Source organism: Cebus imitator, unplaced genomic scaffold, assembly GCF_001604975.1.
Source record: "Cebus imitator isolate Cc_AM_T3 unplaced genomic scaffold, Cebus_imitator-1.0 Scaffold443, whole genome shotgun sequence".
NCBI classification, from domain to species: domain Eukaryota; kingdom Metazoa; phylum Chordata; class Mammalia; order Primates; family Cebidae; genus Cebus; species Cebus imitator.
The window spans coordinates 524205-547396 of NW_016107758.1; the positions used below are offsets into that span (position 1 = coordinate 524205).

At 51.0% G+C, this 23192-nt stretch overlaps 1 protein-coding gene across 4 annotated transcripts in view; it reads right to left on the bottom strand.

The window, feature by feature from the left end:
* The window catches only part of FARP2 (FERM, ARH/RhoGEF and pleckstrin domain protein 2), a 152482-nt gene that overhangs the window by 28625 nt on the left and 100665 nt on the right, over positions 1-23192 (bottom strand). For all 4 annotated transcript variants that reach the window (XM_017510764.2, XM_037732192.1, XM_037732193.1 and 1 more), the window contains 5 exons: positions 11256-11431; positions 5445-5534; positions 4990-5123; positions 4479-4560; positions 470-707 (listed from right to left, as the gene is read on the bottom strand). In XM_017510764.2, coding sequence (XP_017366253.1) covers positions 470-707; positions 4479-4560; positions 4990-5123; positions 5445-5534; positions 11256-11431 — 720 coding nt within the window. The remainder of the gene's footprint in view (positions 1-469; positions 708-4478; positions 4561-4989; positions 5124-5444; positions 5535-11255; positions 11432-23192) is intronic.

The window sequence follows — 23192 nt, forward strand, 5'->3', positions numbered from 1 at the left end:
AAATCTCTAGCAGGACACCTTGGTCCACTCTTTTGTATGTTTTAGAGCCACAGCCTCCCGGACAGAAACATCCAGGCAGCACGTTCCTCGGGAGGTTGCACCCCATTCCCCAGTGCACTCGTGGGGGCTTTTGGGGACCTCAGCAGGAGCATGACCTGTGACCCCTGCAGGGCAATCAGAGTCATTCCCGACACTACTCAGACGTGGGGCTGGGCAGGGCCTTGCCAGAGGGTGGAGGAGCAGAATAGGCAGAGACCTGATGAGACCTAATGAGGCTGGGACCTGTCCCCTGCCAGCAGCCAGAGGGGACAGGAAGGGAGGCCGGCACCAGTGCTGCCACTGCGGTCCAGGCCCTAAGGGGCGGACCCCTGGGCTTCCCAGTGAAGGAAGTCTGCAGGTCTAGCAAAGCCACCCCTGCCTCCCAGCCACGCATGCTGATCCTCGAGGTTCAGGGCCGCACCATGCTCACCGTGGCAGTCGGCGTAGTCGTGGTGCCCAGGGCCGTAGTGTTGGCAGAGGCGGCGCAGCAGCAGGCGGTAGTGCAGCAGCCGCTGGATGGGCTTCAGCAGGAACGTGTTGAGAGGCAAATAGCAGACCTTCTGCCGCTCGAACTCCTTGTACACCGCCTCCAACTTCTTACAGTGCTTCGTAGCTTTTTCCAGTTCTGTTAGGACCTCGTCATGTCTTTGGAAGTAGCTGGTAAACTCCTGTGGAGGCGCAAAAGTGGGGCCTTTAGGTGAGGAGATGTGGGAGGCCAGGCGGAGATGGGCCTGCTTTCCTGGGTGGCAGGTGTCAGCTGGAAATCCCCGCAGGGCAAACAGGGACTGGTGGCCCAGTGTGTGCCAGCGGGGGCTTACTGGCCTCCACAGAATGCACCTCAACCCATATCGGATGCCATGTGACCTGTACCTAATTTCAGCCACAGTCCCTGCCACGTGCACCACGAACTGGCCCCATATCACATGCCCTGAGCGGACCAGGGCCGTCTCCCCATTGGACAGATGAAGAACTGAGGATGAGGGGGCTGCAGTGGCTGCTTGGGACACAGTGAGGGAGTGCTGGGCAGGGATTAAACAAAGCTCACGCAAGTCCTGCCCAGTCTTAGTGCTTGCTCCAGAAACTTCTCTCCAGAGTGGAGCTAAGTGGTTGTGCTGACACAGTTATTGGATAGAGGGAATAACCACACCTGACTTTGTGTTCGTTTGTTTTTGAGACTGAGTCTAGCTCTGTCACCCAGGCTGGAGTGCAGTGGTGGAATCTTAGCTCACTGCAACCTCTGCCTCCCAGGTTCAAGCAATTCTCCTGCCTCAGCACCACCTGGGACCGCAGGCTTGTGTTACCATGCCTGGCAAGTTTTTAAAATGTTTTTGTAGAGATGGGGTCTCACCATGTTGCTCAGGCTAGTCTTGAACTCCTGAGCTTAAGCAATCTACCTGCCTCAGCCTCCCAAAATGCTGGGATTACAGGTGTGAGCCACCGTGCCTGGCCCACACCTGATGATTTTACAACACACGTAAAGTATACACGTGTGTGGATTCTGAGTTTACACAGACATATTAAACGAAACTATTCTCTAACTTGAAGGTTTTTTTTGTTTGTTTGGATACAAGACCTTACTCTGTCACCGAGGCTGGAGTGGAGTGGTGCGATCATAGCTCACTGCAGCCTCAGCCTCCCTGGTCTCAGGTGATCCTCCCGCTTCAGCCTCCTGAGTACTTGGGACCCCACGTGCAGGCCACCACACTCAACTAATTTTTGTATCTTTTGTAGAGGTGGGGTTTTGCTGTGTTGCTCAGGCTGGTCTCAAACTCCTGGGCTCGAGATCCACCTCAGCCTCCCAAGGTGCTGGGATTACAGGCGTGAGCTGCTGCTTTCAGCTAAGGGGTTTTACTTATTTATTTATTCATTAACAAAACAAAATGCTTTTATTTGGTCCACTGGAGCCTGAGTTGGAAACCACTGTGGGGCTGACAGTTGATAAAATAGTCTCTGTGTCACAGAGCTGGTCGTATTTATAGGGTTAAAAATATTCACAGTTCAGAGTACAGGGAAGCCAAAGAGGAGTGGGGAGTGTTTCTCCAGGTGAAAAGCTCTGGAAGCCCCTGGGAGAGCAGGAGGGGGAGTGAGGGCAAAGCTGGCCTGCTGCCTGGGGGTGAAGGGCCATGATGGCCAGGTGGGGATGCAGGAAGCTGGGCTCAGTTGTCTATGCATCCACACTCCCTGGGCTTCTTGGGGGAGGTGGAAGTGGCCAAGCCCTGCTGATGCCCATGATGGGCTGGAGTCCCTCTCTGCAGCAGGGCCAGGCTGAGGGACAGAGGTGGCTGAGGAGTCGATGGTTCTCGGCCTGCCCAGCAGTGGTGAGCAGTGCTGAGGACCGGCGTCCACCCACAGCAGGCCTGGAGCCCACGTGCACCTGGTCATGGCTTTGATCCTGGTGGGTGCTCCAGGAGTTGCGGTGTTGCTGGGGCTTGTCTGGCCAAGGGCCTGTCTTTCCAAGACAGGCACAGCCCCAGGACTCGCCACTCCATGCAAGGGCTCCTGGGACCCCACTTGCACCATGAAGGACAGGGACCCGGGCTCGGGGGAAAACTGACCTTATGGCCCATGAGGGGGTGGTCCCTGATCCCGCCCTGGGTTCTTGGCCTCTGACACCCAGATTTGGTTTTGAAGACAGAGCTCTTGGCTGCCTCCCAAGAGCTTTAAAGGATTTTAATATCATTTAAAAAATGATTTAATATCATTTTGTTTTAATGAACATTAAAGATGACCACAGTATGATAATCCAGATCAAACAGATTTGTGCATATTTCAATTGTAAATTAGTGCAACTGCCTTTGGGATAAGTAGAACTTTCTCATTAACAACCTGACTCAGGATCCATCAAGGCAGGAAAAGGGCACCTGGGCTGAATGGAATTCTTCAAAGGGGTAATCTGAGCAGAGAACAGCAAAACCTATGGTCCCTTGGGAGCTCTAGGTGTGAGGAGTGGCCAGAGTCTCGCAGGACTGGGTGGAAGGTGGGACAGGCGAGGGATGGAGGAGGGGGCGCTTGAGGTCACTGTGGCAAGTGGCTCAGCTTCGTGGTGTCCTGTGGGGCTCCACACCTTGGGTGGCCACGTGGTGAACGCATGAGCAGCCTGAGAGGGAGGGAGAACTCTCCCAGGCACGTGAAGCAAGAGTGAGACCCCTGAACAGTCAATGCACGACCTGCACTGCTGCCCGCATGTGAGCACCTGTACCGCTGCTCCTGTCGAGGGGAAATCTCACTTCCTGTGCTGCCCCTGCCCCTCCAAAAGTCTACTCCACTTCTGTGACCCCTGCCACGTGCCCTTCGTGGAGCTGGAATACCCGAAAGAAATACCTGAACTATGAGCCAACAGCCAAGGTGGAAACAAGTCCCAGAGCCCTGCCCTCCCACAGCAGTCTGGGGACTCTGCTCCGAGGAGGCCCTGCCCTCCCACAGCAGTCTGGGGACTCTGCTCCGAGGAGGCCCTGCCCTCCCACAGCAGTCTGGGGACTCTGCTCCGAGGAGGCCCTGCCCTCCCACAGCAGTCTGGCGACTCTGCTCCGAGGAGGCCCTGCCCTCCCACAGCAGTCTGGGGACTCTGCTCCGAGGAAGCCCTGTCCTGGGGAGGGGGCCTCTGTCCTGAGAATGATGTTTTGAGGAGGACTCTGTTCTGTGGGGAACTCTGATCTGAGAACGGCCTTGTTCGGAAGCAGTTGCTGTTCTGGGAGGACCCATTCTCAGGAGAACAATGCTCTGGGGGAGAATCCTGCCCTGAGGTGAACACTGTTCTGGGGGAGCCCTGTCCTGGTGGAAATGGGGACACTGTCCTCAAGGGAATGCTAATCAGTGGAGAAAAAGGTTCTGAGGAGAACGGTGTTCTGGGGCTGGTGGGGGCCCTGATCTAAGGCAAACAATGTTTTAAGGTGGAGTCTGTTCTGGGGGTTAGTCCTGACTGGAGGGAGACTGTTCTGGGGGGACCCTGTTGTGAGGGATGTGCTGTTTTCAGGGGCATCCTATTCTTGGGGAGCCCTCACTGAAGGGGATGCAGTGAGCGGGGATCTTGTTCCGTGGGAAACAGTGTCCTGATGGGGCCCTGGACATTGCCCTGAGCCAGGCTCTTTCCTGAGGGAAGCAAAGTTCTGAGGGAGGCCCCGTCCAGAGCAGGGCCCTGCCCTGAGGAAGATGCAGCTCTGAGGGGTCCTCATGAGTCCACCACGTGGGCGCCCAAGAACTGCATCTTCCTCAGAACAGGAAGTTCTGGAGTTCTGAGGGGACCCTGCTCTGAGGGGGACCCTGCTCTGAGGGGGTCCCTGTTTTGAGGACTCCCCGCTCTGATGGGGACCCTACTCTGAGGGAACCTTCTTTTGAGAAGACCCTGCTCTGAGGAGACTCTGCTCTGAGGGGACCCTGGTCTGGGGGGTGCTTCTCTGCGGGGACGACGGTTTTGCTCCCATTAACAGCACTCTGCCTACCTTTAGCTGGCGCATGTTCCTGAGCAGGATGTCCCCGATCCGTGGATGGCCGCCTTCTGCGTGGGCTTTGGAGGGCCCTTCCCTGAGTCAAAAGAAACAAAGTTGTTGTCAACGTGGTGATCGCTTGCAGAAGGCGCTGCCGTCGGACGCGGGGTGACAGCTGCCCTGGTTCCGCTGGAGGAAGGCGGCGAGGCTCTGAGGGGAGCAGGCCGGGCCCGCGCTGGGTGGAGGCTGCTGCTGTGTGTCTGGACACTCTCAAGACAGACGTATCCAGGCAGAAAGGGGTCTCGCATTTTAACTTGCTCCTTGCGCTCTCTCTCCTGAGAGACGGTGAATAAAGGGTATTACTGCAGCTGTGCCTCTCCCCACGGGCTCCTAAAAATATACTCAGTGAAGTCATGACTCTTCCGAATTTGTTTCCGAAGCTGGGAAGTTCCTAAGGGCAGCGACGATGACTTGGTGTGGGAGTGCCCCGCGTGGGGTTCCAGGACCTGGGGGCCGAGGGGCTTACCAGAGTGCCAGCCTCTGCTCTACTTCGCGCAGGAAGCCTCGGTGGAACTCATAGATGGGGTCGACGTTGGAGAAGAGCAGCGTCATCAGAGCTGCAGGCATGGCGTCCTCCTTCACCACGGCACTGCGGAACCACTGTGGGAAGAGCGTGGCGTGACGGGAGGCACGACTTGCTGGGGGCTGAGAAACCGCGTCCCTGAGGACCTTAGCCGTGGGACGCCTGGCGCCGACCCTGCAGTCGCCGCCTACGAAGAGGCTCAGAGCAGCACCACAGCTCTCCTTTGTCGACCACCGAGTTTTCAAATACAATGAAACTACCCTACATCAAAAGTTTCAAATGGACACTTTATAGCTTCATTAAAAACTTGGACCCCAATGTTCTGACCTGACCACTTCTCTGTGTTCAGATGAGAGATTTATTAAAAGCAAAATCAAAGTAATCAAGGACTTTCGTACCACAGTAATAACTTCTAGATCCTTCAGGTATGTTCGTTCTGTAGCGAGAATCTCCTTGACTATGAAGTAGGCCTCGTCCGCAGGCATGCGCTGAAAGAAGCAGAGCTGTGAGTGCGTGTCCTCAGGACGGGGCCCCTCCCCTGTTCAGTGAGCCTGAGGTGTGTAACGCTTGCTTTCTTCTGCTCCAGTCAACATTGTCATGGGGTTTTCATCCCCAGTTTCTGAAGGGATTTATCCCTGAGTGAAGACATAGTCACAATGAGTCATGTTATTCTCTTGGAGAGAAGAATTGCTGTTTAAATATCACCATACGTAAACAGGGCTGAAGTTTATTGCTTGTTTTGTGATAAAAATCATCTTTCAGTCTGGCACGGTGGCTCACCCCTGCAATCCCAGCACTTGGGGAGGTGGGAGGATTGCCTGAGGTCAGGAGTTCAAGACCAGCCTGGCCAACATGGTGAAACCCCGTCTCTACTAAAAATACACAAAATTAGCCAGGCGTGGTGGCGGACACCTGTAATCCAGTTACTTGGGAGGCTGAGGCAGGAGAATTGCTTGAACCCAGGAAGTGGAGGTCGCGCCACTGCACTCCAGACTGGGAGACAGAGCGAGACTCCATCTCAAAATAAATAAATAAATAAATTTAAATAAAAATTTAAAAAATAAATCATTTTTCAAATACCACTGCCAGCGGCATAGCTAGTCAGCAGACGCAGGTCCATGAGTGTGTGTGTGCTTATAAATTACTAAACCTAACCCATACAAAGGTCATCAAAACGACCAAACAGTGTGCATGCTAAGCATGCCTGTGTCGGAGCACCAGGCTTCCGGTGCACTTCCTGGTGCAGCCACGGGCCACACCCGGGCCTAGTTTTCTGTACCCTGCTGGAGACAGCCCAGCCCTGAGCACTCCTATAGCTGGCAGGGCGATCTCTGCTCAAGGTGCTGGCGCTGAGCAGGCAAGCTGGCTGCGGGGGACCCTCTGCATCTCACCCAACACAGTATTCCAGGCAAAGCATATGCCTCATCATGGCTCCGGCAGGCACTGGGTCCTGTCCCTGGAGGGACTCTCTGCACCCTGAACTCTCCACGAGCCACGCCCCATTGAGGCACAGCTTAACGGCCTCTTCTCCATGCTCTCCCACTGCCCAGAAACCACGATCCTGCTCTACCCTGGCAGCTCGCCTGCTCCACCACCAGACTGCGGCCGGCTTCAGGGCAGGTGGGCCGTGCAATCCGTGGAGCAGACGTCAGCTCCGAATAGGCGCCTGGACACTGGCCCCTGCCCCTCTGAGGGCATCCTACTAGGAGGAGACAGGCAAGAAGCAACAACAGTCACACGTCACAGCACAGGGGGATGTACAAGGCCCACGCAGAGCAGGGGAGCGGCTGGAGGCGTAGCAGGCCACAGCCTCACTCGGAGTGGACAGGGCGGCCTGTGGGACAGCTCAGAGGTCACGGGGCTGGAGCAAGGTGGGGAGGTAAGAGGGAGCAGGCAGTCTGCTGGTGGGGAAGGCAGGCCACGTGGGCCTTCTGGGCCCTTTGGGGTCTGCCTGAATGTGCTGTGATGCACTTGGCCCCAGGATGAGAACAGACCAGGAGGGCAGGGAGGTCCCCAGGGGACCTCGGTACCAGCTGGTGAGACGGTGCTCACTGCAGGGCACGGAGGGCTGAGGGGTGAGATCCTGGACACGTTCTGAAGGTTGAGCCAACCTGAGTTCTGACGTGGGTGTAAGGCGTGAGGGACGGAGGCAGGAGGGGTGACTGCTGCGGCTTTTGGCCTAAGCCAGAGAAAGACCAGTTGCCATGACCCGAGGTGGGGCAGGTTTGGGAGGAATATCAGGAGCTGAGTTTCCAAGTGAGCGAGCAGCTGAGGTGGCATGTGGGGCCTTCTTCCCTGTCCAGCTGTGAAGTTCAGGACAGCTGTGAAATGCTTGCAGGGCTGTCCACTCCTCGAGGATGAGAGGAGGACAGAGGCACGCCTATCCCGTGAGTCCGGAGCCCATGGAGAGGGCCAGCTGTGAAGGGACAGTGCCCCTTAGCCCGTGGGGACGCTGCCACTGGGAGCCCTCCAGTGCCCAGCACGGTGCCTCCCCCTCCAGAGTCCTGCACACAACGCCCACTGCTGTTCTGTCCTCAGCTCTTCCCCACGGCTGGCAGCCCACCTGGCTCCCACAGCCCTGCCACCATGCTCCAGCTTGGTCCCCAGGGAGCAGCCGAATCACCTTTCCAGCCTTCAGCCTCTTTCTATCTTTTCTTTTTGAGCTTCATGATATTAAAAATGACTTTTTAAACTTTCAAATGAAAGGTTGAGCCCACCTTTCAAATCCAAATTCAGTAAAATCTCTTTCAAAGTCTTTTCTCGGCTGGGTGTGGTGGCTGGTGACTCTGATTCCAGAACGCTGGGAGGCTGATATGGGAGGACACTTGGGCACAGAAGTACAAGGCCGCAGTGAGCTGTGAACACACCACTGCACTCCAGCCTGGGCAACAGAGGCTGATGCTGTCTCTGAAAAGGGAAGTCCTTTCTCCACCTGAGCTTGATATACCCAGTGAATTCCCCGGGGGCAGAGCTGGTCCTGTCCCCAGAGGCCCATGTTGATGGTCTGGGAGGCCCCAGCCTTCCCCACACAGCTGAGGGACAGGAATGTTGCATGTTAATGCCCTGCCAGCTGTTGGCCTTGGGCCCTGAGGGAGAGCCTGGGGTAGGGAGGGCGCCTTCCTAGCCACAGTCACCTTGGCATGGGGTCCAGAAGCTATGTCCTAACTCTGGATGTTGTTCTACAGAAATAAACAGGATGCCTGAGTCCGGTCAGCTCCACTCCTCCAGGATGAGGCAGAGATGCTCGCTCCATGGCAGAGCCACAGCAGGTGACAACGAGACTTCTCGTCACAGGTGCCACCAGTGGGTCACAAGGGAGTCAGGGGAGTGGAGTGGCCAAGAGGAGGGGCGGCTGTCCCACCCTGCCCCACCCCCTCATCAGCCTGAGGAAAACCGCAAGGAGACTCTCAGGGACAGAAAATACAGCAGCTGCCACTCTGCCCCCACCTCCAGAGCAAGGTTCCGCATGAGCCCCGGCAGGCTGGGCTGTGGACCAGGGATGAGAGGGCAGCAAGGGACAGCCGCGGAGGAGCGCACAATCCCTGCCAGCTTCACCACCTGGCCCCACAGGAAGGGCCTGTGCCCACGCAGAGCGTGGAAGGGGCACACAGACCCTTCCTCTGGCACCTTTGGCTTTCCTGCCTTTCGAATATTGCTGGTCCTCACCAATCTCTACTAAAATGGGGAGAAACGGTACATCAAGTGGGGGACCCTGGGGAGGAGGCGCAGGCTGGCGAGGGGGGCTGGAGGGGGGCAGCTCTTTGCTCCTCCCCGCACAGCCCAGCAACTGGGTGCAAGTGGGAACGCTTGACAGGCGGCCTCAATGGCAGCATGTGGTTCTCAGACCCCTGTGTCACCTTGGCCCCCCCAGGAGAGGCATCTGCCAGGCCCTGCCAGCAGAGCTGTCAGCGAATCTGGGGCCAGGGCCTCCCCAGAACCTGCTGCAGCCTGGCTGGACACAGGCTCATGAGGTCGGCGCGGAGGGGACTCTGGTGGGGACCTATCTCTGGGTCAAACCAGCGGCCCTGCATGCTGAGGAAGGGTCACTCCTGCCATCTTGGAGCCCACCTGTGCGGGGCACCAGCCTTGCTATGGCAGCTCACACACACAGAATTGAAGCAGAACCCAGAGCCCTCCCTCCAGAGCCCAGGTGTTGAGGAGAGGCAACAGGAGACCCCACATCAGGGCTGAGGGTCCCCACATGCAGGGGCTGGGCCCGAGGGCTGCTGAATCTTCCTGTGCAGTGACCCAGCCACCAACTCCTCAGGGCATGACCCCATCCCAGAGGGCCTTGCCATGTTGCTGTCCCCATGCCACACTGTAACTAAAAGGCTTCTCCCAGGGCCACCCGCCCCAGCCCAGTTATCCTCAATTGTGACAAGCTGTCACCCTATAGAACCATCTAAATAATCAACTGATTTTTGTAATATAAAAAGTTACAAATTAAAATTTAGTCTTTTTTTGTTTTTTTGAGATGGAGTCTCACTCTGTAGCCCAGGCCGGAGTGCAGTGGCACGATCCTGGCTCACTGCAACCTCCGCCTCCCAGGTCCTGGTTCAAGTGATTCTCCTGCCTCAGCCTCCCAAGTAGCTGGGATTACAGGCGCCCGCCACCACACCCAGCTAATTTTTGTAATTTTTAGTGGAGATGGGGTTTCACCATGTTGGCCAGTCTGGTCTTGAACTCCTGATCTCATGATCTGCCTGCCTTAGCATCCCACAGTGCTGCGATTATAGGCGTGAGCCACCACGCCTCGCCTAAAATTTAGTCTTAAAAACAAACTTCCTCATGGCCATTTTTTTTTTGTACCAAAGAAACAGTGGACGAAAGAGACTGTCATTAGGTTTCCAAAATAAAATAAAAAGATGTATTGTTTGGAAACAGTGCTGCTGCCAAACCAAGCGTCCAGAACCAGCTCGGCCTGCAGACCCCACGCAGCAGCACGAGGCGTGACGTCCTGCGCTGCCTCCAGACCGGGGCTCCTCCCACTCCGGGTGGGATCCAGGGGGACCCTCGGGCCACAGGGAAGGAGGAGCCTGCCCGGTCTATGCCAGCCCGCCTGCTGAGAGTCCCAGCATCCCACGGGTAGCCCTGCCATCCAGAAGGCAGGCCTCGGACAAAATATCCTCTGGCCAATTCAGGCATCTTGAGGTGTCACAAAGACACAGGTCCCCCTGTGCCGGCATGACTCCCTCCCTCCAAGAGGCCCCATGGCCTCGTCCCATCCAGCTGCTGCTTCTCAGGGACCCCCTGTCTCCCTTATCTGTGGACTCCAGGTCCGACAGGGTCTGCAAACTCCCTGGACCCTGAGTCTTTTTTTTTAGGTCCATCTGCAAAACCGTAACTGTAGGCAGATTGCACTGGGCTGGAAGAGTGGAGGCCACCCTGAGGCCTCGGAAACCCTGGTTGCCCTGTGCCTGCCAGCAGCGAGCTGCTCTGCTCAGTCACATTCTCCCTGCAGACCCTCAGTGTGTGCCCTGATTCCTATCACCTTCGATAAAAAGAGGCCCACAGGGGACACTGCCTCAACTTTCTGCCATAAACTGTCAACCCTGCCTGTGGCCCTTGCTACAACAGCAGAGGGCCGCCTCCTCCCAACCGAGGTTTCTCCACTGTCTCCAACACCTGGCCAGGGCACCCACTTGCCCATTGGGTCTTCCACCCAGGAGCCTCTCCGGCCCCCAAAGGGGTCCCTAGTAGACCCTCCCTTAGCACCCAGATCTTTCCCCAAGTTACTCAGTTGTAAAGTAGAAGCTTGACCAAGAAAAGAAGCAATGAAAGGAGCAAAGGAGGGAGGGAGGGAGGGAGGGAGGAAGGGAAGGATGAAGGAGGGAGGGTGGGAGGAAGGGAGGGAGAGAGAGAGGGGGGGAGGGGGGGGGGGGGGGAGGGAGGGAGGGAGAGGCTGGAAGTGCCTGCCCAGTCCCAGGATCCAGCTTGACACATGCAGCCTGTGGGTGCAAGGAACTATTTGCTAAATGAATAAGGAAATTTGTTTTTGCACGAAGGAACCTGGAGTCCCAGAGGTAAGAGGAAAACTCTTAAGAAGGTTTTGCTAGGGAAGGTGGCCCAGCACCTCCTCTCTGCTCAGCAGGCTGGTGGGGTGCCTGTGAGTGCAGGGCCCTTCCCTGCCCCCCCCAGGCTCCCCACCAGCATCACCCCAAGAAAGAGCGAGCGCAGGCCCCCCCTGCAACCCTTCACTAGGGGCGCACCTTGTGTCTTGGCTCCTCGTGGTCCATCCCGGCTCCGCCAGCATCGCTGAGGACAGGGCTCAGGAGTGGGGATGGGCCCTGCTCAGCTGTGCACAAAGGCACCTGAAATGCAGGGCTCAAACTCAGGGGGCTCTTCTGGCTGCAGGGAGAAGGCTGAGGACTCTCCGTGGAAAGGCCTGGAAATGAATGGGGTGGGGGACGGAGCAAGACATGAGAAAGGGCTGTGAGGCCGGCTTAGAGTCACCACCACACTCGGACCACGCAGCCACCAGCCGCACACAGTGCCAGAATTTCCTGGAAAACGCGTATGTAAAAGCCTCCATCACACCCAGTTCTAAACATGACATAAAATCAAATGAGGGTTGATGGTTCATCTACCCAATTTCAGAGAGCAACCAGCCAGTGTGTTTCCTCCCAGGACTCTGGGGGGACCTGGATACCATCCTTGTGTTTCTAGGGGCTTCTTTTTGCTCTGCAGAACATGTAACCATGATAAAATTAAGCACCATAAAGTGTGAAAGCAAAAGGCACCACCAGGAAGGGGAAACTTTCTATGTACATTGCTGGAGGTAGAGACTTAAGATGTCAAACCCATGCTAACATCTGAAAAAGCAATGTCTATTTTAGGGCTAAACTTATTATTCATTGAAAAATGGGGCCAGGCATGGTGGCTCACACCTGCAATCTCAGCACTTTGGGAGGCCAAGGCGGGTGGATCACAATGTCAGGAGTTTGAGACCAGCCTGGCGAACATGGTGAAACCATCTCTACTAAAAATACAAAAATTAGCTGGGCATGGTGGTGCATGCCTGTAATCCCAGCTACCGGGGAGGCTGAGGCAGGAGAATCACTTGAATCTGGGAGGTGGAGGCTGCAGTGAGCCTCCACTGGGTGACAGTGCGAGACTCCATCTCAAAAAAAAAAAAAAAAAAAAAAAGGATCATATAAAACTGCTCAATTCATGATACTGTTTTCCACTTTGTTATTAATGAGAATTTTATTTTGGCTTTTGGTTTTCTAAAATACCACAATAAGTAACAATTGTTTCCTTCTTAAAACAATGTTTTTGAATAAATAGGTGCCAAATTTGCAGCCCAATTCTAAAGAGGATAATGATGAGTATATACATATATTTTTGAGACAGAGTCTTGCTCTGTCGCCCAGGCTGGAGTGCAGTGGCACAATCTCAGCTCACTGCAACCTGCACCTCCGGGGCTCAAGAGATTCTTCCGCCTCAGCCTCCCGAGTAGCTGGGACCTCAGGCACGCGCCATCACACCCGGCTAATTTTTGTATTTTTAGTAGAGATGGGGTTTCACCATGTTGGCCAGGATGGTCTCGATCTCCTGATCTCATGATCCGCCCACCTTGGCCTCCCAAAGTGCTGGGATTACAGGCGTGAGCCACCACGTCTGGCCAGTGATGAGTATATTTCATTGTGCATTTTATAACTAAAAATCCTTTTCTATTTAAAAAAAATTCTTAAAGGTTAATTTCTAATGTTTTTCTATGGGAAACCAGTCACTATTAAGTGCCAAATTTTAAAGATAACTCTAAAGCAGAGTTTTAGAGAAGGAATTTAACTGCTATTTAAAATCTACCAAAGGCGGCTAGGCATGGTGGCTCATGCCTGTAATCCCAGCACTCTGCGAGGCTGAGGTGAGTGGACCACCTGACACTAGGAGCTCGAGAGCAGTCTGGTCATCATGGAGAAACCCCATCTCTATAAAAAATAAAAAAATTAGCTGGGCGTGGTGGCAGGTGCTTGTAATCCCAGCTGCTCAGGAGGCTGAGGCAGGAGAATCACTTGAACCCAGGAGGCCGAGCCGAGGTCGCGCCACTGTGCTCCAGCCCGGGTAACAAGAGCGAGACTTCGTCGCAAAAAACAAACAAACTACCAAAGATGGAAATTTATGTTTCCAAGTGCATAGTGTTTGAACACTGAAACTATTGTTATTTCTAACAATGTTACTGAATCAGCTTACCAAACGTTGCAAAAGAAGTAACTCGGTTTGAACCCATGGTTGCCTAAATGCCACACCATGGGGCCTCCTTACTCCACCCACAGTGGTTTCAACGCAAGATTCTTTTACACTGCTGTTGGCACCTTCAGATGCCGTTGCCTGTAGTGACCAGTTTATAAAACCCAAACTTAGTTCATTTAACATAAAACATGTAAGTGCACAGGCAGATTAGTGGATAGCCGCTTCTTGGGAGCAGCCAACATCATGCTTCCCTGTTTGTTGGGTTGACACAAGCAACTCAACAGGTTAACCCTCCAGTGGGACATGGGAGATGCAGGGGAAGAAGTCCTTATTTTCACATTGACAAATCAGGAGACCTGGAAAGATCTTGCCTGCTGCGAGGGATTCCGCTTATGAGGATTCTTAAGATGAACGATCAGTGCTCATGATAGCAGAGCTTTCTTCTGGAATTTTTCACAAGATACATTTAAAACACGAGGAGACATTCATTGCTATAGAATACCTACAGCAATGAATTTATTAACAACCAATTTATTAGAATTTGCTTTTATTACACATTTAAAGTACACTAAAACAACCTTAAAATAGCATGAAATTCCTACTTCCTCCTTGCCCCACATACTGGGCCACACTTGGTCTTTGTCACTCTGCAGGGCTCAAAGTGGAACTGTGGCTCTGTACTAGCCCCTGAAGTATGGATTACTTCTTACAATGAAAAGAGGCATGTTTCCAAAGATGCGCTGTTTGGGATTGGTGTTCCAGAATCTTCTTTGTCCCCATTAGGCCAGAATTTCACAAAGAGATATTTTATGTGATAAAAATCAGAGAAAAGTCTAGAAGCTACTAACATCTATGTATTCTTCATAACTGTATTGTTCACGGTGTAACAGCGAAGATGTTTCACCCTCACTGCTTAACAGAAGCTAAAGTCGGCGTCCACTATTTTGCCCTTGTGTCCTGCCAGTGGTCTGCACAGCACCTCACTCAGGGAAGTACAGTTCAACAGCAAGTTACTAGTTGACAGTCTACCAGAAAAATTGCTGCAAAATCTTGCTTTATGTTTCAGTTGCAGGAGGTAAAGCTTGAGGAAATGGTGTAATCACAAGATGCATCAAAGTGTGTGCCTCTGTGACCCTGCTGGGGTTGCAAACAGGCCATGGCCAGTGTGGGGTAACAGGGCTGTAAATTAGAAAGTGCCACTCCCAGTAAACAAACCCCTAATAAATACCTCATAAAGGAAGGACACTCCCCTTTAGGATATACTGCTCATTTGGAATAAACTATTTTTGGTTCTATGGAGGTTAAAAGTCATCATTTGATATTATTATAAATACTTTTTTTTTTTTTTTTTGAGACAAAGTCTCTCTCTGTCACCCATGCTGGAGTGCAATGGCATGATCTCTGCTCACTGCAACCTCCACCTCCTGGGTTTAAGAGATTCTTGTGCCTCTGCCTCCCGAGTAGCTGGGACTACAGGCGCCTGCCACCACTCCCAACTAATTTTTGCATTTTTAGTAGAGACGGGGTTTCACCATGTTCGCCAGGCTGGTCTCGAATTCCTGACTTCAGGCAATCCACCTGCCTCAGCCTCCCAAAGTGCTGGGATTACAGACATTAGCCACTGTGCCCGGCCTCTTTTTTTAAATTTTTCTTTTTCATTTTTTGTTTTTTTCTTTCTTTTTTAAAAGACGGATGGGATCTCATGATAATCTGTATTTGAGCTCCTGGCCTCAAACGGTCCTCCTGTCTCAGCCTTCTGTGTAGCTAGGACTTCAGGTGTGCACCCCTGTGCTGGCTTAGACATTTATTTAAATGTTAGCTACAGCAAATCGTATAAACCTTGCCTACTTCAGATCACACAAACACAGATCCTACATGATAAAGTCTATAAATCTATGGGGGAGATTCTCTTTTTTTTTTTTTTACAAGCAACTGGCAATGAATGTGTAACTTGATTTATATGCGAAGTTGTTGGACTGCATCCTCATGCCTGATTTTGTATGGGCTGTTACCTTTGTCCTTGGGGAACACGTTTAGCTGAAGTCCAAACGTGTCCAATACAGATACTGCATGGTAAGAAAACAACTGTGGGACCATGGCTCTGAAGGGTGCTTTCCACAGTGACATATGACAGAATAAAGTTAGTGCCATTCAGGCTCTGCTATTTTGAATTCTGTGGGTATCATAAAAGAACACCTGGCCTAGTGCTCCTCTGTCTTAAAAAAATCTTTTTGACATTGATAATGCACATCAAAATGCATGCTTAAAAGGCAGATGTCGGCCAGGCGTGGTGGCTCACGCCTGTAATCCCAGCACTTTAGGAGGCCGAGGTGGGAGGATCACATGAAGTCAGGAGTTCAAGACCATCCTGGCCAGCACAGTGAAACCCCATCTCTACTAAAAATACAAAAATTTGCTGGGTGTCGTGGCACGTGCCTGTAATTCCAGCTACTTGGGAGGCTGAGGTGGGAAAATCTCTTGAACCTGGGAGGTAGAGGACGCAGTGGGCCAAGACTGCGCCACTGCACTCCAGCCTGGGGAACAGAGCAAGACTATGTCTCAAAAAAAGAAATGTTTAGCTTCATCCGACATGGTAAAGAATCAATCTTAGGTATTCGTAGAAAATAAGCTCTTAACTCCAAGGTCCTCTAATAACAAACAGCCAGAAAGCATCAGTCTTGTTCTGAGTTACAAGAGTCCCTTTTACAAAATTCATTCATATACCACTCATAGGAGGACACACCTATGACACGCAGACGATGCCCAGCTATCACACTATATCCTCTAGAAGGACTGATTTCTTTACTCGTAGACAAGACTTCAATTGCCAACATTAAAATACTTGACATTGAGAGATACAAACAGTAGGTATGTTTTACTGAGCTCTACACTTTTGTTGGGGTGGATCAAAACCTGTCCACTGGCTGGCTGTTCACCGATAGGCTTCATCGCAAAGACCGCACTTTGGGAAAAGAACAGAATCTGATATACTCTCCAAGCTGCAAATTGGCCGGGCATGGTGGCTCATGCCTGTAATCTCAGCACTTTTGGAGGCCAAAGCGGGTGAGCCCAGGAGTTTGAGACCAGCCTTGGCAACATGGTAAAACCCTGTCTCTACAAAAACAAAAAAATTAATAAAATTATCAAAAATTTTAGCCAGGCATGGTGGTGCGCACGCCTGTAGTACCAGCTACTCGGAAGGTGGAGGCGGGAGGAACGCCTGAGGCCGGGAGGTCAAGGCTGTGGTGAGCCATGATCAGACCAGGCCACCACATTCTAACCCGAGTGAGGCTCTGTCTCAAAAAGAAAAAAAAAGCTGCAAATTACAAGGTTGGATGATCTTCAAAATACATATATTTACTTTTCTTTAGACAGTCTCATTCTGTTGCCCAGGCTGGAGTGCAGTGGCACAATCTCAGCTCACTACAACCTTCGCTTCCTGGATTGAAACGATTCTCAGGCCTCAGCCTCCCGCGTAGCTGGGATTACAGGCACGTGTCATCATGCCTGGCTAATTTCTTTTTATTTTTAGTAGAGACAGTTTTTGCCATGTTGGCCAGGTTGGTCTTGAACTCCTGGCCTCAAGTTGGCCCACTTAGACCTCCCAAAGTGCTGGGATTACAGTGTGAGCCGCCATGCCTAACCTTTTTTTTTTTTTTTTTGAGACAGGGTCTCACACTGCTGCCCAGGCTGGAGTGCAGTGGCACAGGCATGGCTCACTGCAGCTTTGCCTTCAACTCCAGGGCTCAGTCCTCCCCCTCAGCCTTCCAAGTAGCCGGAATCGCAGGCTCACATCACACCACATTAGTGCCCAGCTAATGTCTTAGTTTTTTGTAGAGATGGGGTCTTGCTATGTTGCTCAGGCTGGTCTTGAACTCCTGGGCTGAAGTAATCCTCCCATCTTGGCCTCCCAAAGTGCTCTGATTCCCGGCCAAAAGACATGCAGTTTAACACTGTTATTTCAGACTGTCAGCAATGAGCAGCTCTGGCACATGATTTTCTTTCCTTGTTTTTTGAGACGGAGGCTCGCCCTGTCGCCTGGGCTGGGGTGCAATGGTGCAATCTCAGCTCACTGCAACCTCTGCCTCCCGGTTCAAGCAATTCTCTCGCCTCAGCCTTCTGAGTAGCTGGGATTACAGGCCCCCACCACTATGCCTGGCTAATTCTTTTTTGTATGTTTAGTAGAGATGGGGTTTTGCTATGTTGGCCAGGCTGGTTTTGAATTCCTGACATTGTTAACTGCCCACCTTAGCCTCCCAAAGTGCTAGGATTACAGGCATGGGCCGCTGCACTCAGCCTGGCAAGTGACTCTTCACTTCCAGAATTTTCTCAATATTCATCGTATGATTTCTGAAATGTCATTTAAAAATCACAATGTTAAATTTTTGTGCTTACCTTGACTTTTTCCTTCAAGACACTGTTTTTATTCATCTAACTAGATGATGCAAGAGAAATATCACATTTAGAGGAAAAGGCAAAATTACTTTTATTTTTTACTTTTAAATTCTCCTCTTTAAAATTCTAACAAATGATTCTTCAAAAAATTTGCCTATTAGTGGAGGAACAATCACCTCCTGCTTGGCAAAATTCAAGGTCAAGTTGAAGGTTAACTTGAGAGGAGGTACAGGAAAATAAAACTGTCTTGGTCAATGAATTAATTCCAGAAGAAAAGGAAAATGCATGTCCAAGGGATCCAAGTAGATGTGAACCTGATGAGTTAGACAAAAATTATTTCTGGCTTCACTATCGGAGGAGGATGTCATGAGTCACTTTTACACAAAATTTGGGTTCAAAGAATAAAAGTGGGAGATAGAAAAATGGTTAATGGTGAGGGGCTCAAGTATTGGCTCATCTCACACTGTGCATTTAGTTCACCTCCCTACCTGGCCGGCGTCACTGCCTACAGGACAGGATGTGAAGAGCGGATGTGTGGCACAGCTTTCCAAAGGGCCATTTGAGGTTTTCACGAGGTGACACACAAAGCCTTGGGCCACAGCTTGGCAGACAGCACGCCGTGGGGCCACCGGCTGGCTGGCCGCTGCTCTCACGTGGTTCACAGAGCTGGACCAACACACGAAGTGCTCCCAGTCATCTTCGTTTCTTTCCTGCTTCGCTCTAAATAAACGAGACCTTTTCCTTACTAAGAAAAACGGGTGTTCTAACCTTCAACACCAAGTTGTACTTTGGGCCATTCACCCAGATCTGCTATCTGCCAGGTGCACTCTTGAAAACCTGAAGGAGTCCCTATCACGTGTTGAAGGATGGAAAAAAACCCACAAAAAAACAAAACAAAAAAAAGAAAACCTGAAGGTGGTCCAGGGCCTCTATGTTTTTGTTCTAACACATTTTGTCCAAAGCTTTGAGAAGCATACTCTGACTTACGAATCTTTTTTTTTTTTTTTTGAGACAGACTCTCGCTTCGTTGCCCAGGCTGGAGTGCAGTGGCACAATCTCGGCTCACTGCAACCTCTGCCTCCCAGGTTCAAGTGATTCTCCTGCCTCAGCCTCCTGATTAGCTAGGATTATAGGCACCCACCACCGTGTCTGGCTAATTTTTTTATTTTTAGTAGAGACGAGGGTTCACCATCTTGGCCAGGCTGGTCTCGAACTCCTGACCTCGTGATCCACCCGCCTCGGCCTCCCAAAGTGTTGGGATTACAGGCGTGAGTCACTGTACCTGGCCAACTTATGAATCCTTTTACTGGGACAATGGAGACAAGGTCCCAAAAACAAATTATTGAACTAAATAAAGGGTGGTGGTTATTAGGATTAGGAAAGAAATGTAATCTGAATTGACATATTTCAAGAACACAAGGGCCATGCAGTTTTTACCATCTAAATCAGTCAACTTACAGACCTAATAGAGAGATGCTTTTGAGCAGTTTCTTGAAATCAGGATTTATGCACCCAGGTGCCTCCCACTTCATCTTCAGGCAGTGGGTACTGGGCATGGGTGGCCCCAGGACCGGGAGGGTGTTGGTCAGGGAGCAGGGCCGGCACAATGTTGGAGGTGAGTGAGGCCCCTGGGACTCATTCCCCTCTCCTCTAAGTGGGAAGTAACTACTCATCCATGAGCTCTGAGGAGACCCATGAATTTGTTCTGACAGTGCCCTTCTAGAACATGCTGCTGCCACAGCCCCTCTGCTCTGGTGTGGCAGGTACAATTGCTGAGCTCCAGGAAGGGCTTCCTGCCAGGTGCCTCCCACCCTGGCCACAGGTGCTCACTGACCACCCTGCCCACCGGGCAGCAGGTGCCTTAGAGCCCCAGGGAGGCACCACCACCTTTCCCAGAGGCGCCTGACATCAGTGGCTGCAGCTCTGTGCTGCTCCAAGCTCCCCAAAGGGTAAGGTGAGGAGCCTATCCTCAAAGGGCCCAAAAGCAGTAGGCAGTGTGCAAAGCCCCCTCCCCCTCAGGTGTGCGTGGGGCTAGGGAGGCGTGGATGCTCCATGGAGGAAGTAGAAACTCGTGTTGGCCGAATGGGAAACTCAAGCTCAGAGTAGAGTACAGTCCTGCCCAGAAGCTGCAGAGCTGCCGCACTCAGGGGCAGGGGTCTCTTGTTCACGTCCTCCCTTGTAATTTACAGGGTGGGTTCTAGCTGACTGCAGAAAAAACAGGCAATAACAGCCTCATTTTCAGAATTAAGAAGCCAACAACAGCATCTGTTCTGTGCACGGTAAAAGCGCAAGGACACAAGGCCGGCCCCGTGGGGTGTGGTGGGGTCCTGAGCTGCAGATCCTCCCGCACACCCAGCTCTGCTGTGCAGGCCTCGCAGGCCACACCAGGTGAGAGCAGGAAGCACTGACAGAGCTAAGACCGAGAAGCAGCAAGGCACCTTCCCTGCTGGCCTTCCACAGAGACGTCATCATCCACAGTAAAGTAAGATAATCTGCACAAGAGTCATGGCGCCTGTTGCCTGTTTGTTGCTTAGAAGCCTATGAAGATGTCAGTGACAGTGTTGTAAAAAATATGCAGCTGCTTCAGAGATTAATAGGTAAAATAATCTTTAACTTATATAAATCACAACTAAAAGTAGAGGGAAAGAAAGCTAAAAAACCCATTTAAAAATTCATAGTAAATATTTCCTTATTTTATTGAACAATTAAAAATTCTAAATTAGTACATATCTGCAAATTTATAAATGGCAATTTCAATGGAAAACAAATTTTATAAGTACCACAAACCAGACAACAAAAATGTCTTTAAAAAATAAACAAGTTCAAATGTATAAGGAAATTCCAGCTCAGTTTTTCATTTCCTAGGGGAACGCAATTGTTTTCATGCAAAAGATGGTGTCTCCCTGAACGTGTCGACACGTCAGGCACGGCCCAACACGTGGAGAGGGAGTAACGGCATCTGCCCGCATCCCAGCCGCCTGTGACAGAATCTTCCATACACATGGCCCCAGACGAGCACCAAAGGGAGACCACAGCAGATTTAATTCTGTGGACTTGAGAACCAAGTCTATACAAATATTTTCAACTCTATGCCCTCAAGAGGACACTGACATTTTTGTCTATGAAATAATTTTTCCAGTAATGAATTTCCTTTTTGATGTTCCACGAGCCGGGAGGGAACAAGTGTACCTTGAAGACGTATGTATTGGCATCAAATGTCACATCAACATACAACAGTTAGGAACACATATGCTATGTATGTCACCATGTGATCACAACCACAGCATATGTGAAGTGCTACAATTACTCCTCAGAGCAGTGGCACGGCAGAGGAGCTTGCACTGACAAGCAGAACATACCCATACACCAAAGCAATTAAAAAGGACCAAGTCACCCTCAGCAAAATGACAATAATGGGAATGACTTAACCAACAGGTTTAAAAGTTTTTCATATTAAATTCTTTTTTTTGGTATGCTGTTGTCCATTCCTGGATCATCGGTACTAATTTAAAAATGTGTGTTAACTGGGGCAGAGAATCCTAATCTAATTCCATATTTAGAGAATCTCTTGGTAATATAAAAAAGGCACATATCAATACTTAGTGATTTGAAAAATTATAGTATACACCGTTACATATTTTTTGTATAGTCTGTTGTATTAACATGTAACTATGCTACTGTTAGACTTGAAATATTTATACATTGGCCTAAAGTACCTGCACTTTTGGAAACTTAAATACAAAATAAGTTTGATAGCTAATAAAAATAAATATTCTACCTAAAGCAGAGTATGAAATTAGTGGTAGACTTCCTGGGTACAACAGGCACTGCCTGCTGGTAGCCTCTCATTGCAGGGGATTGCTATAGGAGTGCATCCCCTCTCAGTGGATACACCTGGCTATGATGGCGACCCACAGGTAAGTACTCCTGGGAGCTACCAGCGCAGCCCCTGATGCCCTGCCTGAGACTACAGGTGGAGCATGACAGCTGTGCAGCTTTAAGGGTCTGGATGTAACTGAGGAGATCAACAGACTGAGAGAGAACTGTCAACATTTTTCCGGCACTTTGACCTCCACACTCTTAGTGAGCTGCCTCCACACTTCCAGGAGCGCTGGGTCACATCTGCATACTTCCTTCAATTTCAGGGTTTATCAGGCCACACCTCTCAGGCTGTGCACTACCCAACACAGGCTTGGGGAAGAGCCGAACAGCACAAAGCAGAAACCAAGCAGGCCCAGTGCTGAGGCAGGGCACTACGGCCTGGGGCTGAACGGCTCTGGGTGTTTTGCCACCACTCAACTGTCTTGTTAAGGCGGAAAAGGGCAATGTCAGCGCCTCACTAACTGTAGCAGGTGGAAAGACAAAATCTACAGTGGGAAATGTCTTCTTTATGGTTCTAAAGTCATGGTGCCTATACTCTCGCCTTCCCTTCCGTTTCTAAATCCCCTCCGGGTGGACATTACAACCCACTCAAAAGAGAAAGGGGCAAGAGGGCTGTGAGCAGTAACTCAGAAGAAAGCCTTCATTTTTTTTTTTTCTTTTGAGGCAGATCTCACTCTAGCACCCAGGCTTATGCAGATCCACACTTGGGAGGCTCAGGCAGGACTGCTTGAGCCTGGGAGTTTGAGACCATCCTGGGCAACAGAGAGAGACCCTATCGCCACGAAATTTTAAAAATTATCTGGGCACAGTGGTGTGTGCCTGGAGGCTGAGGTGGGAGGATGGCTTGAGCCCAGGAGGTTGAGGTTGCAGTGAGATGTGATTGCGTCACCATACTCCAGCCTGGGTGACAGGAGTGAGACCCTGTCTCTAAAAAAAAGTAATAATAAAATACTGTAGCAACAAAATAAGAAGGAAAAAAGAAAGGCACAGATAGGGCAAGCAGGGTCAAGTGTTGGTAACACTGAATTTGAGGTGATGGGGTTCCTTATATTCTTCCTGCTTTTGTATATTTTGAAAACTTCCTAAATAAAAAAACTAAAAAATTATCGCTAGAAAGTGAGGTTCCATTAACAAAAACCAAAAACAACAAGATTGATTTTGTAGGAGGCCTAGCAGAAGATGCCTGAGAAGAAAACTTATTCAGAATCTTGCACACGAGGGAATGATGAGATACCTCTGCCCGGGGGCATGATCCCACTCCCCAGGAAGGAGCATTCCAGCTTCCACAGCATTAGCTTTACCAGGGAGCGGCCACCCCTGCCCCACAGCAGTGCTGACTCAAAACTACCCAAACCTGACCTGCTGTCCAGACGCCAGGGTGGGGGTCCCTTAAAAACAAAAAGACAACTTTGTTAGTTCACAGCATCGGCAAGGACAGTCATCAGGCTCATGGATGAAGGGGACAGGAGCCATCAGCTACCATACGGACACTGAGGTTTAGGAAAACATTTTAAATGTGATCCATGCTAATTCCTCCCCACTGCACAAATCCAAGGTTTATTTTTGGAGTGACAGTAAGAAAAGCAGAACCCCCTGAATGGGCTAGTCCTGACCCCACCCAGGTTCACTGCCGTGCTTCTGTCTACCGCAGCTTTTCCTTTTTTTTTTTTTTTTTT